The following is a 19,137-nucleotide window of genomic DNA, read 5'->3' as shown; positions in this document are numbered from 1 at the left end:
GAGAGAGAGGCAGAGACACAGGCAGAGGGAGAAGCAGGCTCCATGCACCGGGAGCCTGATGTGGGATTCGATCCCGGGTCTCCAGGATCGCGCCCTGGGCCAAAGGCAGGCGCCAAACCGCTGCGCCACCCAGGGATCCCTAAATTTACTATTTTTAAAGCTATCATAGACAACCCTCTGGAAACACTGGCCAAATCCTTGTCATAACTGGTCTCTACTGAAACAAGGTCCGGGGAGGCACAGGCACATGTATCAAGCAGAACTTTTTGAAAGCTCCAATCACCCAGCTGCCCTAAAATGGTGGGGTCTGTGAAGACATAATGCAGACAGATTCTTAGGTTACAATCGAAAAGAGAGAAAATCCAAAAGTGCAGATTTAGTACCATCTTCCTTCCATAGGAGACTTCAGATTTGCTGAAGCACACTTTGCAAGTAGTACTTGTTTTCATCTGTAGCTTTAATTTCGATTATTTTACTTTTGAGAAGTTCTATTTGGTTCTTTTCCAAACCTGCTTGGTGAGTTTTCCTTTTTTTTCAGATTTTATTTGACAGAGAGCCAAGGAAGAGCAGAAGGGGGGCAGGGGAAAGGGCAGAGGGAGAGGGAGAAGCAGGCTCCTTGCTGAGCAGAGAGTCCGACTTGGGGCTCCATCCCAGGACCCTGAGATCATGACCTGAACCAAAGGCAGACACTTGAAATGACTGAGCCACCCAGGTGCTCCTGCTTGGTGAGTCTTAACAGTTTCTTAGACTCAATTCCTCTTAACATCAGAGTCTGTGTCACATCAATATATCCTTGAAATGCTTATTCCCGAAGCTTCCCTGCAGCAGGCTGTCACAATGTCCTGCTGCCACGGACTGTGGCTTTTGTGAACATACATTCCAAGCATTCCATGTGCAGGGCTTTCTTTGGAGGTCTGGCTTGAAGGTGCGTTGATACGTGGTCATTTCAGCTAGTTGCCCAGAGGCTCTATCCAGTTGGCCCCACTTTTTAATTTTTATTTTACTTTTTAAGTAATCTCTACACCCACCTGGGACTTGAATTTACAACCCCGAGATCAAGAGTTGCATGTTCTACAGACTGAGGCAGCCAGGTGCCCAGTTGGCACCAGTTTAAACTAAAATCCTGGCTTGAGGGGCATTTTTTTTTAAGATCACTCATATGGGGCAGAATTTGAGCTGAAATCCAAGTGTGATATAAGCTGTTGTGAGAGTACATGTACATATGTTTACATTTCAGCCCTCCATGGAGAACCAAAGTTCAAGACAGGAACCCTCCCTGGTTGGAGGCCTCATGCATGCAGCCTCATGCATGCTGTGTGAACGTGTGTGTGACTGCGTACCCTGGGTTGATCCGAGACTTCATCTGTCTTCTGGATCCCTGGACACTAAAAACTGAAGTTGTCCCTAAATTTTTTAGACTCTGGGTATGACTTACCTTGTCAGGTCATTAAAATAGTGTTTTCTGAATTCAACATCTTAAACAGTTTTGAGTAGGAGGGTACAACTTAACACCGTATGTCTGCACAAATTTGAAACATCAATTCTCTCTCGATTGATTTGAAATAAAGCACAGAAAAACCACTATGAACCACTATGTGTAATTCAGGTTTTATTGCTTATTAATTATGTCATTCCATACAATTTTAGGTAGACAGACTGAGAAAATATACTGGGAGCGTTAAACAGATGACGGCAATACAGATGAGGATGTTCAAGTGTGTTTCAGAAGGTGGTCAGAGGCACCACTGCCACCATCACCCCCAAAATTTGTACATTTAATATAAAAAGAGTAAAAATAGTTCATTGGCATTTAACTAGCATTATTCTTTGTCATCTCTGAACCACAATAAGCCCGAACAATTTCAGAATTTTCAGAGCAAAACACGGTTTGTTCACTAGCAGATGCAGTGGTTTCAGTTTAAAAACAAGCAAATAATTCAACACAACATAAACCACGTACACAACCCCAAAAACGAATGTTGGCATGTTCCGGTGGTCTTGAATTTCAATGTTGCTGTTATATTAGTTCAAGATAAAAAATGTGATTCAGCTTTTGAAAATCAGATTACACTTCTTCACCGTAATTGTTTTTACTATGTAATTCAAACAATTTCAATGAGCCTACTGTTAACCCAGGAAAAGCCACAGATACAATTCAAACTGCTCTTATGCTAAGGACATGTCTTGGGAAGTTTTTTAAGTCTTTAAAAACTCAGACCCAAGCTGCACAAGTATAAATGGAGGAATCAACAGTCTACCCTTCTAGATAGAGCAGCAGTTCTTAGGGTTTTCAAGCCAGGGAGCAAACGCAGTCACTGAAAATCACACATGTCAGTAACTTCCTGGTTACAGGACACTAATATTATTCACGATGAAAAAAAAAATCAATCCTGTACTACGATTCAGCATTTGAAAAACTTCTATGTCTATTTCTATGAAGATGCTCAGGGTGAGAAATCTGTGTGGATATATTTGAAAAGAAGTAAGACTTGAAACGTGGTTTTATGTTAAACCATTGAGAAGATCTCTGTTACCAGACAACCACAAACACACAGTTACAGATAAACAGGAATTTATTAAAACCATTGTCTCCAACAATACAAAAATTAAATATTAAGGCATCTTTGACTCCCATCTTGGTGTATGCAGCAAAGAGAAATGTTTTCAATGGGAACCAACACTTCTGTTCAAATGCTTTCGAATGTATTTGGCAGATTTGTTTTTATATTCTCCTATTCCACATACAGCTGGAAACTCTCATTGCCAAGTATGACCCAAATGAAGAGAAAAGTATAAACAGATACTTGTTTATTAAAAAGAAGTAGTTCACTCTTGAAAAATAAAAAGGAACTATAAAGAATGGTATGTATAAAGCTCAAATACTAGTATTTAAATTTCTCTGAAGCAATTTATGCTTCAGTAATTAAGAGAAAGAAGAGATGAAGACTTCATTAAGATGAGAAGTCTATTATAATATGGATCATGCCGCAGAATAACTGTTCACTCAGTATTCTCCACTGGGAAGAGAGTTTCAAAAAGGCTTCCTGCTCCTTTAAAAAATATCACATCCACTAGGATAAGATCATATAAACTCACATTGATTATTTATTATTTCCCATTTTGTCCATTTACAAAGCTCAACCATCTTCAAAAATAATGCTAAATGGTAACATTTCACCTTTTATTAAGGCAAGTTTGTGAAAATAATTTAATACAACCAGATCTCTTCATGAACTTTCAGCTTAAAACATTTTTTACATAAGAAACATACAAAAAAATTCTGTTTTATAAAAAGCCACCTCAATACCAGAAAAGAGTAATGAAGGATTTTGAACCCAGTTTACTTTTTAAAGGATGCTCTTCTCTTGTCTTCAATTCCAAGTACTATTCATCATCTTTAGAGCCAGTTTTGCTTAACTATAAAAAAAAAAGATAAAAGACATAGTCAACAAAATTAAGCTATCATATTATTTGAATTCATTATTTTCACTTAATATAAAAGAAACATATTTATGGTTGATAGAACAACAAACAGATAACAAAGTTCATGTAACTTAAACCATCTACAGCTTTCACCATTATTTAACTACTTCTTAACTTCAGGCTCAGCTACTCTAGGATTCTTTAAAAATACAACCTCAATAGAGCAACGGGGGGAAAATCCCTCAAAGCTTTCCAAGAAATAAACTGGAACCAAGAATATATGAAAGGTGCCACTTATAAAATGAATGACATTCTATTTTTGTTTTCTATCAATAAACTCTTGAAATTTTAAAAAAATTGTGGCCAAAAAAAATACAAATGAACAGTTCTAAAAATGGGATAAAAATTTTAAATTGAAGGTCTTTTCTGATAAAAATCTACAGAACTTTGAGCAAATGGCAGAGAGGGAAGTTCCTAAAGAATACACAGGCAATTCTGACTAAAGACCCAGCCAAAAAATCCAAGTTGAAGCCAAACCCTGAGGACCTCAGAGAAATGTGGGAAGCTGTGAAAAGCAGAAACTACTAATGTTCTTGAACACTGAGGCCCCAGCTCCTCTTCCCACTTTGATGATCTTAAAGAGTTTTTTTTTTTTTAATTTACGTTATACCTACTGCATTTGAATTGAAAACTGAGAAATTGAATTCATGTAAAAGTAACAATAAACTCATTCATTACATGATAACTAAGTAACATTTCTTAAATGAAAAAGCAGCTTTTCATTTTCTAGAAAATTTGCATTTTCTAAAACAAACTCATAAAACTTAATGTGAAGAATAGGAGTGTTATACATTTTTTGTGAACTTCCTTATTACCAAGGTCCACAGAAGACAGCTGGGTTTTTGCAAATCTGCTTCTACAGTAATGCTGGTATAATGGAAAACAGCTAACAAAGACACAGTATGAGTATGAAGAACAAGCTGAGTTAATATAAAAATGCACATACTTAGATTCTAGACCTACTCACTACCTTAGAAAATTCTGGAGAATACAAGAATATAAAAGCACACATTTTATTAGTGCTCTAACAGAAGAGAATTAGTGATGGCATCATCACACTTCATGGAACCTCTGCTAAACACCACCGTTCACTTGTGGGAGAATGAGGAAAAAAGGCAAAGGACACCTTAATATTATGATGTAAACAGTTTTGACCTTGCAGACCCCCAGAGGGCCTCCAGGGTCTCCCAGGCACCCCAAGATCACACTAGGAAACTACCAGCTTAGGGTAGCAGATTCTGAGTCTGGACCACACCTCCGTGGTAACTTCCCTCTTAAAAACAGCTTTGCCTGTCTCCCAAGATGACTGGATTTTTAAAATCTTAATTTCTATTTCTTGAAATTTTGATTTATATTAACAAGGACTCTATGAAAAACAAGCAGAAAACTAAATTTCTGGAGTTAGGGAAGGAGAAGCACCATCTATCTTTGGATTAATCACATTACTTTTTGAGCCTTCGTGGAAAAGACACACTCTCACTGTGAAGCCTGAAGCTGGAAGCACTTGAAGGAGGGAAACAACTTAGCTGGTGAGGTACACACATGCATAGAAGCACCATCTATCTTTGGATTAATCACATTACTTTTTGAGCCTTCGTGGAAAAGACACACTCTCACTGTGAAGCCTGAAGCTGGAAGCACTTGAAGGAGGGAAACAACTTAGCTGGTGAGGTACACACATGCATACCTAAGGACAACATGGTGTACCCATCAGGCTGACCATACACAAACATCCCGAATGTGGCGGCCCTCTTGCCCAGGAAGCGGACAAGAAATACTGCTCCTTTATTCCAACTGTGTTTGGTTCCCTAATCCCAGGTTATATTTTTCTACTAGATTCTAGAAGCACAAATGATGATTTTAAATAGTTTGTATGGCAAAGGTCTCCCATGGCCCAGACAGCTGACTTTCAAATAAACTTTAAGAATGTTCTGCTTAGGGCAGCCTGGGTGGCGCAGCGGTTTAGCGCCGCCTACAGCCCAGGGCATGATCCTGGAGTCCCGGGATCGAGTCCCACGTCAGGCTCTCTGCATGGAGCCTGCTTCTCCCTCTGCCTGTGTCTCTGCCTCTCTCTCTGAATAAATAAATAAAATCTTAAAAAAAAAAAAAAGAAAGAAAAAGAATGTTCTGCTTATAAATACCCAGATTTGTGGGTCCCGGTTAAAGTCTTAATCTTTAACTCCCCTCGGATCATATTAATGACTTCTCACAGCAGTCCTGGCACTAATTGGCATGCAAAATTCATCTTGTGAAGTCCTACAAAGAGGATTAACTAAGCCTCACTTTAATATATGGGAAGCTACAAATAAGAAAAAATATTGAGAGCAGTTGGCAAAAAACTTTGAAGTGAAAAGTAAACAACTTTAAGAGAAACAGAAATCCTTCTTGACAATGGTGGGGAATCTTCATCTAGGGTTTGTCTTTAAAAAAAAAAAACACACACACACACACTAATTTCCACTAAGAAATCAAGCATTGCCTCCTAGGATGAATACTACGAATCACAGGCATTTTCGTTCTTCAGATGCACTTATATAAACAGCTGTACATTATTGTACTTATAACTTAGATTCACAGATTTTTCCTTATTTTTTTTTAAAAAAAGAAAATCTAATGCTGAGGTTGTAGGAAAGAATATTTCAAAATATTCTTGTAGTGAAAGATATTTCAAAAATACTTACATGCTGCAGTAGAAAAGGAAATACACATCCCAGCAAAATTCAAAGGTTGAGGCGGGAAAGAAATGAAACATATAGATTTCGTTATTTGATGGCGGACTTATAACAATTTTTTGAAGCCCAGAAGAGAAGTGTTATATACCTTCACCACGTCCACCCAGTTCCATCCTCGAGGAAGTTCTCCTTTGTGATCTGGAGGATAAAAATGGTAACTTTATTTCTAAGACCAAGCAATAATTTTTATAGTAATCAATACTCTACTACTAAATCAGCTTTTATAGACCATCCTGCACAACAAATAGATTAAAATCTTAAATCCTGTATTTTCAAGCTGGAAAACTAGTTTATCATCATTGTGAACTGGAAGCACCATTCTCCTGGGGATACTTGCAAAGTAATTCATATGTACTCCCTTTTTATATTTACCCTATTGCCATTCCTGGTGAAATCTGGTATTAGGGAAAAAACATAGAAGTGAGGTGGAAATGCCAGGAAGAGGAACTAATCAATTTATTAATTTCATGCACTTGTACAATTTTACCGCTTTTTTAAGGTCTCAGATTATTTAAGCAAGAAACTGTGTTACTTTACTGCTTCATGAGGGTTTTTACACTACGAAGCTGGGTTCAAGCCAAGAGTTCTTGGCCTTGAGACTAAGAGGTATCCTGGCCCACTTATTAGTAACCTTTGTGGTCTGATATAATAGTATTTAACCTAACATTGTTTATAATCTGGCAGGACTTTAATCTGTTGAGAGTGCTTGAAAACAAACTCCTACTTTATATAAAAAAATATATATAGCTTACAAAGTAATTTCATTCTTATAACAGAATATTCAAACTTGGAGAATAATATAAAAATGTTTTAATTTAGAAAGGCCTGATTTCCTTTATGCTTGATATATTTACATATGTTTCATTTTATGAAATCTTTAAAATCGGCATTCAAAACCCATACATTAATTTTACACAAGGAAGACTAACCTAATGATTCCTTTTTTTTTTTTTTTTAAAGGTCAGTTTATTTATTCATGACAGAGAGAGAGAGAGAGAGAGAGAGAGAGAGAGAGGGGCAGAGACATAGGCAGAAGAAGCAGGCTCCACACCGGGAGCCCAATGTGGGACTTGATCCCGGGTCTCCAGGATCATGCCCTGGGCCAAAGGCAGGCACTGAACTGCGAAGCCACCCAGCAATCCCCTAACCTCTTGATTCTTATCAAAGGCAGGCACTGAACTGCGAAGCCACCCAGCAATCCCCTAACCTCTTGATTCTTACAAGACAGAAGCAGTATTAGTATTACTGGGCCTCAATACTAGATGCTAATGGCTCTTTTCTCCATGCCAATAAAAATTTTATCTCATTGTTTACTGGTTATAAGGAGCATGGAGGCAGATCACCAATTTCATTAAGTAAAACTTACCATCATGGTCCCATTAAAATTTTATTTAGAGTGCAAGCTCCAAATCACAAAATCTTCTACCATAATTATAAAGAGAATGCCTTTTAATTGGGCATCATCAAAAAAATGGAGACGGGGAAATGATAAAGGGAATGATCATACGTCATTGTTTATGAAAGCAACAGCTAATGAACTGACAAAAATGCTACAGCATTAAAAAAGATTAGCCAAGTTATAGAAAACGGATTGCAATGGTTGACAATTCACTGCTTCAGTGTTCATGCTTTACTGCTGCTTTGACATTAGGTATAATGGATTCCCATATTTTTAATTTCACAAACCATTACAACTTCAAAAGTGTATTTTGAGGGCCAACATGGGGTTGCTATCTTTTCATTCTGCCACGTAGGACATTAAACAAAACAAACCAAAAACTTGCCATCACTTTATAAAAGAAAGGGCATTATTTTAAACTTCCTCACCAAAGTAAAAGGATCAGTTCCTTTCTTTTTTTTTTAATAAATTTATTTTTTATTGGTGTTCAATTTGCCAACATAAAGAATAACACCCAGTGCTCATCCCGTCAAGTGCCCCCCTCAGTGCCCGTCACCCATTCACCCCCACCCCCTGTCCTCCTCCCCTTGGATCAGTTCCTTTCAATAAAGGGCAGCTTGTAACCTTATACCAAGAACACACACACATTCAGACATAAATATGCACGGATACTTTTGTGTATGTATAAATAAATATATACATTTCCTTAACTGGAAAAAAAGTTTACAGACTGATACCAATTTGCAAATTTTTAAATAGTGAAATCAAATATTATTGGTGATATGAGCTGGGATTTATAACTCTCTTTTGAAGGTCCATACAAAATGACTCTGGTTTAGGAGACACAGAATTTATATTCTTAAATCTTATTCTAATTGTATAAATAAATCAACTACAGACAAAAATTATATTTATTGTCCTAAAATCTAATGGTATACCAGACTTCATTTCAAATGAAAGCTGTAGTTCAAAAAATTTTTAGAAATACACATATCTGCCATGGAGGTAAACAAATAGGAAAATCCCAAACATGTCAGAAAGGGTATAAGTAGGACGCATTTTGTATGCTATCCTACTATTTTCCAACCTAAAGACTCATTCTATAGTTATTTTGTCACTCAGTTACCTTCTCCTCAAATGGCTATCTCTCGTGATAAAGTGGTAGTATATATTTTCAACATACATTTGTGACCTAACACAGTGTCTGATTGAAGTGTTCCAGGAACGAAGAGTAAAGAACTACTCTTCTAAACCGAAATATACTATTAAACCCTCATATTATACTAAAAAGGAACCCATTTATCTGTTATAAAAAAAATAAACACAAACCTGTTTTATCTGCCAGCTTACGTTTCTGGGCTTTTGAAAGCTGTTCTTTTTTGTCTTTTTTCTTACTCGATGGGGCTGTATTAGGAGTTTCAACGGAGATGATACTGCTTATGGGGATCTAGAAAAAAAGCAAATAATTCCTATGCTGATGCCTTAGAACTTACTGAATTATACTAAATATGGCTACATCCTTCAGTGAGTTGACAATTTTTAGATACGTGAAGCAAAAGAATCCTGTATTATAATACCCATTTATGGGATCCCTGGGTGGCGCAGTGGTTTGGCGCCTGCCTTTGGCCCAGGGCGCGATCCTGGAGACCCGGGATCGAATCCCACATCAGGCTCCTGGTGCATGGAGCCTGCTTCTCCCTCTGCCTATGTCTCTGCCTCTCTCTCTCTCTCTCTGTGACTATCATAAATAAATTAAAAAATAAAAATAAAAAATAAAAATTTAAAAATAATACCCATTTATTAGATCAGGTGCCATTAGCACATTTTTTTTTTTTTTAAGATTTTATGTATTTATTCATGAGAGACACAGAGGGAGGCAGAGACATAGGCAGAGGGAGAAGCAGGCTCCCTATGGGGATCCTGATGTGGGACTTGATCCCAGGACCCTGGGATTATGAACTGACCCAAAGGCAGACGCTCAACCACTGAGCCATTCAGGTGCCCAGCACATTGATTTTATTCTCAGAGTTCCCACAGAGGGACTTGCATAATGTCAGTTCAACTGTTGTAACCAGCTCTCTGAGAAAGAAGACCTGATATCAGCATTATGTTGAAGCCCTGAAGTTCTAAGGTAATTTTACAACTCAGTTAATTTGCTTTATTTGGAAATTTAAATGTCTTTAGAAAAATCACAAGTGTCTACCTATAAAACCCTGGTTCCCTGAAGAAACGAAGAAAAATATTTTAGGGGGCGCCTGCATGGCTCAGTCAGTTAAGTATCCAACTCCTGATGTCAGCTCAGGTCATGATCTCAGGGTTGTGAGATCAAGTCCAGTGTAAGGCTTGGAGCTCAGCACACAGTCTGTTTGAGGTTCTTTTTCCCTCTCCGTCTGCCCCCGCCCTGCACATGCGTTCTCTCTCCATAAATAAATAAAATCTTAAAAAAAAAAATATTTTAATTTAGATTCATGTAGTCAGAGTGAGATAGACAAAATTTTAAATGCTTACTAGGTGCCCAGCACTGGTGTGGATGTTGTATATACAGTACTCATTTGAGCCTTACTACAATCTTAGGACATAGATACTATTATAATCCCTGTTTTACAAATGAAACCCAGCACCCTTTCCCTCTACCAAAAAAAGTCACACAGTAAGTGTGCAGTGAGGCTTTTCAGGGCCATGCAGTCTGGCCCATAGTCCATAAGCTTTGCTACCACCTTCTGCTGCTTCTCTAGCTGCTCTCAGTGCTCTCCTGTGTTCTGTCAGGAATGTGGAAGCCAGAACTGCTCAAGGACAAGACACACAGCCTCTGCTCTCAAAAAGCTTCCCGCTTGGTTCACAGAGTCAACAGACTCTGACCACGCGAAGTCTTTTAGGACATGACCTGGTGCAAAGGGGTCTAATGCACAGGTGCCTATGATCATAAAAGATGACGCTTTCCTAAAATACTTTTAGAAGTAAAATTGTTTTTTCCTATTAAAGTCTCTTTAAGCTGGCACTCTTTAGGTTCAAAGTGAACTGTGATAGGACTATTCACAACTAAAGAAGGCTCATGAAGAAAGTAATTTCAAATGTATTTTAGGACTATGTGAGAAATCCTCCACCTGAGCTTTATGAAGACATTAAATAAATGTAAATATTTGGTTCAACAACATCTCAGTTTTGGAGGGCACATGAAGTATTTTAGTCCTTTTTTTTTTTTTTTTCTTTTTTAAAGATTTTATTTACTCATGAGAGACACACAGAGAGAGGCAGAGACACAGGCAGAGGGAGAAGCAGGCTCCCTGCTGGGGGCCTGATATGTGGGACTCAATCTCAGGATCCTGGGATCATGAACTGAGCCAAAGGCAGACACTCAACCCCTGAGTCACCCTGATGCCCCAAGTCTTATATGAAGGGTAAGAGGATTTGATTTCATTTTTAAAGTTAAATAAACACTAAGAAATCTAAAATTCACTCTTATTTTAGCTCAGATGTAATTCATTTAAAATTTAACACAAAACTTCCAATTTAAAAAAATAATAACTAGTAAAGATGAATTAGCGGAGTGAAACCAATTCAAAGCACGAGCTCACCGTAGAATTCACAGGCTGGTGATTCTCCATGAACTGCTCTTTATTGTCCTTGGCGTACTCAAACAACGTGTAGGTCATGGCAGTCCCGAGATTGACCTCTACCGCTTCCTGTAACTTGGCTAATATGCTCTGCTTTACAGCCGATGATCTACAATGCACAAGAAGTATACCGCTGAGAGACACATGAGAGATAGCATTACCAAAAGAAAGAAAACCAATGAAAACAGAACATTACTCACATGGTGTTGTTAAAAAAAGCGTTCATAGATATAATTGGAGGTGTTTGGGGATATGTTTCTGTCCAGGAAATCTCTATTAAGAAGGCTTTGGGATCACCATTTTCACCTATCTGAAGAAAAGGGAAATCTTAGGCTTGTAAAAAGTGATACAAAGACAGAATATTTAATTATAACTTTTAAAATGATGAATATTGCTGATCAGATTGGACACGTAATACTCTGAAAAGTTCAGGGGTCCAGGCTAAGACTTGGCAGGGGGTGAGAGCTATATTAATAATAGAGTCTGACTTGATGTCCATGGCCTGTCTCTCCAACCAGCCCACCAGCTTTTTTCAGTATCAAGACTGTCTTACATATATTGTTTTCATCAAAGCTTTCTGAGGACAAAGATAAGACATCAATTGTGGAGGATAGAAAGAGAAAGGAGAAAAATAATAATCCACCAACTTGAAAGACCTAATCTTGCCCTAAGTTTTCTAACTGCTAAATCAGAAGAGGCATTAAGAACAAGTAATTGATATGCATTAGCACAATCTCAAGAGATCAGAAAATGAAATGTAAAATTGAGAGAAAGAAGGAAAAGGTGAAGAGATAAGGTTTAGGAATACCTTAGGCTGCATGAGAACTTTGAGGGTCTATCCTGTTTGCAGCCTTCAAGTATGCAATACAGTATTATTAACCAAGGTCACCATGCTGTAAATTATATCCCTCTGACTTATTTTTTTTTTTTTATAACTGGAAGTTTGTTATTTTTGACTCTCTTCCCCTGAATAATTTGAAGATGTCTTTTCTATTTTCTTTCTTTTTTTTTTTTTTTGCTCTCCCCAACTATTTATTTAAGACATTTTTAGAAAGATTTATTTGACAGAGAAGGAGAGAGAGCACAAGCAGGGGGAGCAGCAGAGGGAGAGCAAGAAACAGGATCCCCACTGAGAAGAGAACCTGATGTGGGGCTCGATCCCAGGATCATGGCCTGAGCTGAAGGCAGACACTTAACTGACTGAACCACCCTGGCCCCTGTTTGAAACATTTTAATCTCAGAGAGAAACTGGAATAGGAGAGCCCTCACTGACTTGTAACTTATTTACAAAATACCTTTGCTTCCATCCACTTGTCATTCTCTCCTACAGAATCACTTCCTCCCCTCCCCCAATGAGACAATGAGAGTGACTCTTTTTTTTTTCCCTCTTTGGTTTTTGTTGAACTATTTGAAAATACACGATGAAACATCCTTAAATACTTATGGGGTAAAGTATTCTAAGAGAATCAGAATCCTCTATTAACAATACTACCATTGTCACACCCAAGAAATTCAACATGGATACAGAGACATTATCTAATTCATTAATCCATCTAAAAAGTTCTCCATTCACATTGAAAGTGTCCTTTAATAAATCACCTCCTCAACCCCACTGAGGTTCATGGATTACATTTGGTTGTCATATTTCTTTATTCTGCTTTTATTTAGAACAATCCCCAGCCACCCTGCCTACCTTTTAATCTTTCATGACAAAAAGAATCTAGGCCACTTTTCTTGTATAATGGCCTCAGATCAGGACTGATTGTTTCCTGCACTCCAATTGGGATTTAATATTTTGGTAGGGACACTATACAGGTGATGTGGATTCATTCCTTTAGCATCATATAAGGAAGCACATAAGATCTCCTGGAACCATCAATGGTTATACTTAGCTTGATCACTTGGTTAAGGTGATACTCTTCAAAACTCTTCAAAGTTAAGGTACCTCTCCCATTTTGTAATTAACAAGTAATCTTTGGAGTGACACTACAAAACCCGGTGAATATATTGTTTCTCAACAACTTTTCAACCAAAAGATTTTAGCATCCATTTATGAGCCTTGCCTGAAATGATCAACATGCTGGTGGTTGTAAAATGGTGATTTTTCTAATAAAATTATGGAATGATTCATGAGTCAGCATCTCATCCTTGCATGGGGTGATCCTAATCTCCTCTGTAATATTTTCAATATTTTTTAGATAATAGCAATAGATTAAAAATTTTTTCACCCCAAACCATGACTTGATTCTATCTTGTTCTATCCATGGATTCACCTTTACTCTCCAACCACTAAGTTTTTATTCTCTCCCTCTCACCTTCAATCACAAGACACACCAATATAAGATGAAGTTTAGAAATTATGTCCAATAAATGTAGGGACGTGTTGATATACACCTACGTAAGTCGATGACATAATCAGTTTATTGCCTGTGTTCCAAATACGGAGATAATGAAAAAGTGATAAAAGTAACTTGCTTCATGCAATCACTAAGTCCTTACTCAAGGTGTGTGGAGAAACAAGGTGCCCATGTCTCTTACAGTGCTAGGTACAGAAGATATAAAAATAGAGGTAAGATGGTTCCTGTCTTCAAGGGGAGCAGACATTTAGGTAACTTGCTAAATTGCGCCATGATTAGAAGTCTAAAAGTGATCAAAGAATGAAGAAACGGGGAATGGCCAATTCTGCTTTGAAGTCAAGGGAGAGCTAGGAGACTAGACCCAAACATGTCACAGAGGAGCCTGGGTTAGGTAAGGAGAAGTGGACTGGTTGAGGAATGTGAGGTGGGGGGAAGAGCAGATGATGTGTCCACAGGCAATCTGAAAACGCAGGGAAATGTTCAATGGGCTACTATGTGTGACAGATGGTGGTGGCTTGGAAAGTCTGGAGAGCCAGTTTGAATTAAATAGAAGGGCCTTGAGTGTTAAGCTAAGGAATTTACTCTTTCTATTGGCAGGAGAAACCCTTCTAAGTGAAGGAATGGGAGAACTAATCCTGCGTTTCAGAGCTCTAACTAGTAGTCTGTGGAGCCCAAATGGTGAGGCATGGGGGAAAATCATTTAGGAGATTCCTAAACCAGTCTGCTAAACAGGAACCGAGGGATCTGACGAGGACCCAGCTGGACCTGTGCCTTGGTCCTCTGATTCGCAACACAAACGAGGTTTCCAAACCTCATGTTTTATTCTCTTGACATCCATCCTGCGGTCATATCAGAGAATCCAGCCCGTAGGACACACACACGCATCCTACCATGTTCTGTATACTGCGCTCAACAATAACTGCTGGCGTTTAGCACAGGTATTTAGGAAAGTATGGGGCCATTCTCAATCTCCCATTTGCTAAGGGGAATCAGCCATTTGGCAATGGCTGGCGAAGTCTGGGGAGGCAGCTGGATTCAAATTGAAGGGCCTAGGACTTAACTCCTGTGTCAACCTTGGCCATTAAGTTTTGTTGTTGTTCTATCCATGGAGTGGTGCAAGGGCTGTTGAGCTTAAAGGGGAATTGAGAAGAGCTAAGCAGAGGGAGTATCTAAAGAAAGTAATAATAAAGAATTTATTTTCTGTAACTGTTTATACTAATGACACATAAGGATCACTTGTCACAGAATTTATTTTAAATGATGATGTAAATAACCTTTCTCATACCACTACTTATAATCATCTGGAGAAATAGTTTATGTGATTTATTTACAAAACGAGATACTGGTACTATTTCAGGTTGAGAACAGTTATGCACAAACTCCCTCTTAAAGAATTTGTGAAAAATATTCACACGTGTTGGTTAATATGGAATTAGGAAAATACCAATTTTTCTTGACTCTATTATTGGGTGGGGAAGATAATACGAAGCTTGGAATAGAGACGTAGATTTTAACTCTAGTACTTGTCAGCACCAGCTGGGAAAGCTTGGAAGTTATGATTGAGAGATTCTATCTTTAAGATTAGAAGGGAAGAAACTTTCTTCCATTTCTAACATTTGATAATTCTGCCACAATAAAAACAAGCTCATCTTAGTTTTTAAAAGTTTTGGCATTGTTTTCAAAAGTTAAATACAATTGATGTTGCGGTGATGAGCTTTCATTCAAATGCTTCAGAAAAACTCGAAAAGGTAATACAATTAAACCATTAAATTTAAATAACAAAATCGTTTAAAAAGTAAGAGCATTTTTAGCAAGCTTCCATCTTTTCTAGCAAAGTTGTAAGGGCTCTTCTTCATGTCATGTCTTACCCTATATTGAAATGAAACGGGACTCAATTCCCGGAAACTTTCATCCCCTTCATAAATAGAACGCAGGGCTTCCAGTTCCATCTGAAAAAAAAAAAAAAAAAGAATCAGATGAGTTTTGTTTGGTGGTATAAATGGATTAGAAATAGAGGATCTTTACTTTCTGATTCAAGCTCACTCAACTATGTAAAACTTAGCTACCTTATATGGCCCTTGATGTTTATAACATGGGTATATAATGTATGTAACATATGCGCCTAGAGTAACACAACAATAATACTAATACTACTTTAAGATGATGTGCCAGGCACTCCTAAGCATATCACAGGACACTATCTCACTAATTCTCACATCAATCCTATGAAGAGTATCTTATTTTCTCCAAGAGGGAAAATAAGAGTCTGTTGAAAGCAACTGTAGAGCACGTGTCCTTGATCAATCACTCTGCTAAAGAGCAGCCTGGGGTGGAGAGAATATTAAACTTGGAGATGAGAAATACAAACCATAGTAACTCCCCACTATTCATATGTATTATTTATATTTTTAATCCTTCCCACAGAATGATGTGAAACTTGAAAAAACACATATCAAAAATAACTTTAAAAAATAAAAATGATGGTTAGAAAAATGTTTGACAAGGATCCATCCAAGATAGAAAAAAAGGGACTGCAAGAGGAAATGTAACTAATGGTCCTTGCCTGGAAATATTTCTAGAACACCAGGGGCTGACAAATGAGAAGACTCAATCTCTGTTGTGATTGCTGATGAATGCCTGAGAAGAGAAGCAAAGGCAATACTTGGGTATAGGTTTTAGTTTTTAGGTGCACATGATGCATTCTACAAACTAAAGACAGACAAAATTTTAGAACAGACTATTATTAATAGAGAAATAGTTCATGGGGGCCTAGGAGGATAAAGAGCAGTAGTTCCTAAGCCTTGGCAGGCATTTGAAAACCAAGATAAACGTAAGCAAGCCTTCTTAGAGAAGATAACTTGATTGATGGTACATCAAAGAAGGGCACAGAACAGTCTACCTGGGCTTCTCTTGCTGCCTTCCCATGAAAAAAAAATACAGTTCAAGTGGATTTAAGAACAATCAAGATTAGATTAGAAAGAGCCACCTTACACAAAATATAGTGTTACTTCTCCCGCCCTTAAACCTTTCCTGTATTTTAACTAATGAGTAGGACAGGAACAAAATTGAAGGCAGGGTTATGAAATTGATGAATGAGAATTTGAGGGGACAGTGAATCATGCTGGTGGCACAAAAAGAATTCAAAATGCCCTTGAAAAAGCATATAACGAGATGAAATTTTACAAGTAAGTGGAAGAACTTTCGATCCCTAAACATACAAGTAGAGGATGAAAAACAAATTGCTTTGTACAGAGTACTTGAAAAGCTGTAACTGACAATAACTGTAGGAAACTGATGCTACAATTTTATTATTTTTTTTTTAAGATTTTATTTATTCATGAGAGACACACACAGAGAGAGAGGCAGAGACTCAGCCAGAGGGAGAAGCAGGCCCCATGCAGGGAGCCCCATGTGGGACTTGATCCCGAGTCTCCAGGATCAGGCCCTGGGCTGAGGGGCAGCGCTAAACCGCTGAACCACCCGGGCTGCCCCAATGCCACAGTTTTAAAACAGGACATAAACTTATAATCTGTCTACAGACACACAATTCCAAGACTATAAAGGAACAACAACAAAAATGGACATATGGAAAAAAGCCAAAAGGAATCATTTAGTATGAGAAGAGGACACCTGAAAACCTGGGCAGAGGACTGATTTCAAAGACCTGAAAATCAGTCATGTAGAGGAAGAAATGGAATTATACTGTTAAAATGAAGATCCCTAGAAGAAGGGGAGGTGGGTGGGGGGGATGGGGTGACTGGGTGACAGGCATTAAGGAGGGCACATGATGAGACAAGCATTGGGTGTTACACTGTATATGCTGGCAAATGAATTGAAATAAAATCTAAAAAGAGGATGCTGCATAAACAACAACAAAAAATAAAATAAAGATTCCTAGGCCTCACAGGAATTCCAATTCAGTAAACTTGAGGTACAGTGCAGGCACCTGCTTTTCTCACAACCACCCAGATGACTCTAAGGCAGTGCTCCATGGGCCAAACTTTGAGAAATAGGACGTTACAACGCTTCATTGTAAGAGCTCGTTGGTGCCTGGGCTCAGAAACTCACTTAGCAAGAATAGTTTAGAAGGGATTTCAGAGATCGACCAGCTTGCTGGACTTGGGGTCTTTTTAACTTCCATTCCAGAGATCCCATCACATCTAAAAGGGCTGACTTGCAGGGCAGCCGGAGGGGGAGGGCTCAGCCGTTTAGCGCTGTCTTCAGTCCAGGGCCTGGGCCTAGAGTAGCAGGATCGAGTCCCACGTCGAGCTCCCTGCACGGAGCCCGCTTCTCCCTCTGCCTGTGTCTCTGCCTCTCTGTGTGTGTGTGTGTGTGTGTGTGTCTCTCTCATGAATAAATAAAATCTTTAAAAAAATAATAATAAAAGGGCTGACTTGCAACAGACATTTTCTAAACCGAGAGTGAATTACTCATCCAGCAGAACTGGATTCTTGTCCTGATTCTACCCCTGCGCTCCCTGTGCAGCCCCGCAGCGTTCACTTTACCGGTGCAAACTCTCCTTCACTTGTGCACATTACATACTTAAGACGGTCCCCTTGGAGCTGACCCATATTCCCCTGACCAAAGGATTCGGTGTCAAAGTGGCAGTCCTCGAGAAAATACGTGGGGCACAAACCATACGGTGCCGCCGGTTGCACGTATGCTCAGAACAGACTTCCTCTCCCCTGGACAACTAAGTCCCAGATGGAGACGCGATCCCAACAAACAAAAAAGGAAAAAAAAGGCCAGACACGGGGGGCCGCGAAGTGTCATTCTTTTCCTCCCCCCCAGGAAAACTGAACTCTCTCCCTACCTGCCAATAGATTATTAAAATGTGCGGGTGGATCAGATTCCAGGCAGCTTCGCTCAGAACCTAAGCGCTAAATAAGAACAGTGGGGATTGAAGGCGAGCCAGGAGCCCTGGGTCGCCTACCAAGGACACCCGTCCTCTGTCCTATTAGGGAGGCGCGGGGCCACCCGCCCACCCCGCACCCCGCAGCCCCGGGGTTGCAACACCGAAGACAACAGGGGAGGCGGAGGCGGAGGCGGACCCTTCCCGCGCCCGCCCGCGCGCCCGCCCGCCCAGCCTCTCCCCCAGGAGCAGGCTCGCTCCGCCGCAGGGGCGAAGGCACGTGCGGGGCCGCGCGTCCCGGCGTCGGCTCCCGGCCGGGCCTCCCCCGAGGCCAGCGCGGGGAAAGGGGCGTCCAGCCAGCGGAACTCACCTCCTGGTCCTCGTTGGCTCCCATCGCGCAGGTCGCGGGGACGCCCCCCCCCCCACCCCCGGGAGGGCGTTTGCGACGGCGAGACAGCGAGAGCAGCGTGGGCGGCCCCGACCCTTCCTCCGCGCCCTCCGCGCCCCGGGGCTGCGGGAGGCACACCCCTCGCACCGCGGACAGAGCCCGGCGCGCCACCCGGGCCTCCCGGCAGCGCGAAGCCGCCTGCGGGGCGTCTGTGGGCGGGGAGCCGCAGGCCGCCCAGGGTGGGGCGCCGGCGCCGCACGACAGCAGCCGAGGCTCCGCCTCCTCCCGCTTCTCGCTTCTCCTATTGGCTCC

The 19,137-nt window shown here is 39.9% G+C and overlaps 1 protein-coding gene and 1 non-coding gene across 2 annotated transcripts; both read right to left on the bottom strand.

Moving 5' to 3' along the window:
• Positions 1-1,586: 1,586 nt before the first annotated feature.
• RWDD4 (RWD domain containing 4) lies at positions 1,587-19,018 on the bottom strand. The gene is made up of 7 exons (XM_072763849.1): positions 18,808-19,018; positions 15,454-15,534; positions 11,429-11,538; positions 11,190-11,337; positions 8,944-9,061; positions 6,165-6,353; positions 1,587-3,417 (listed from the first exon to the last, which is right to left on the bottom strand). The coding sequence occupies exons 1-6, from the start codon at positions 18,829-18,831 to the stop codon at positions 6,262-6,264; spliced, it is 573 nt and encodes a 190-aa protein (XP_072619950.1). The 5' UTR covers positions 18,832-19,018; the 3' UTR covers positions 1,587-3,417; positions 6,165-6,261.
• Positions 13,340-13,443, bottom strand: LOC112934799 (U6 spliceosomal RNA). Its single transcript, XR_003238056.1, has one exon. It is a non-coding gene; the product is annotated as a U6 spliceosomal RNA (small nuclear RNA).
• Positions 19,019-19,137: the final 119 nt, after the last annotated feature.

Source organism: Vulpes vulpes, chromosome 7 (assembly GCF_048418805.1).
Source record: "Vulpes vulpes isolate BD-2025 chromosome 7, VulVul3, whole genome shotgun sequence".
Lineage (NCBI taxonomy): Eukaryota > Metazoa > Chordata > Mammalia > Carnivora > Canidae > Vulpes > Vulpes vulpes.
The sequence above is the reverse complement of the archived record's forward strand: the minus strand, read 5'-3'. Positions and strand labels throughout refer to the sequence as shown.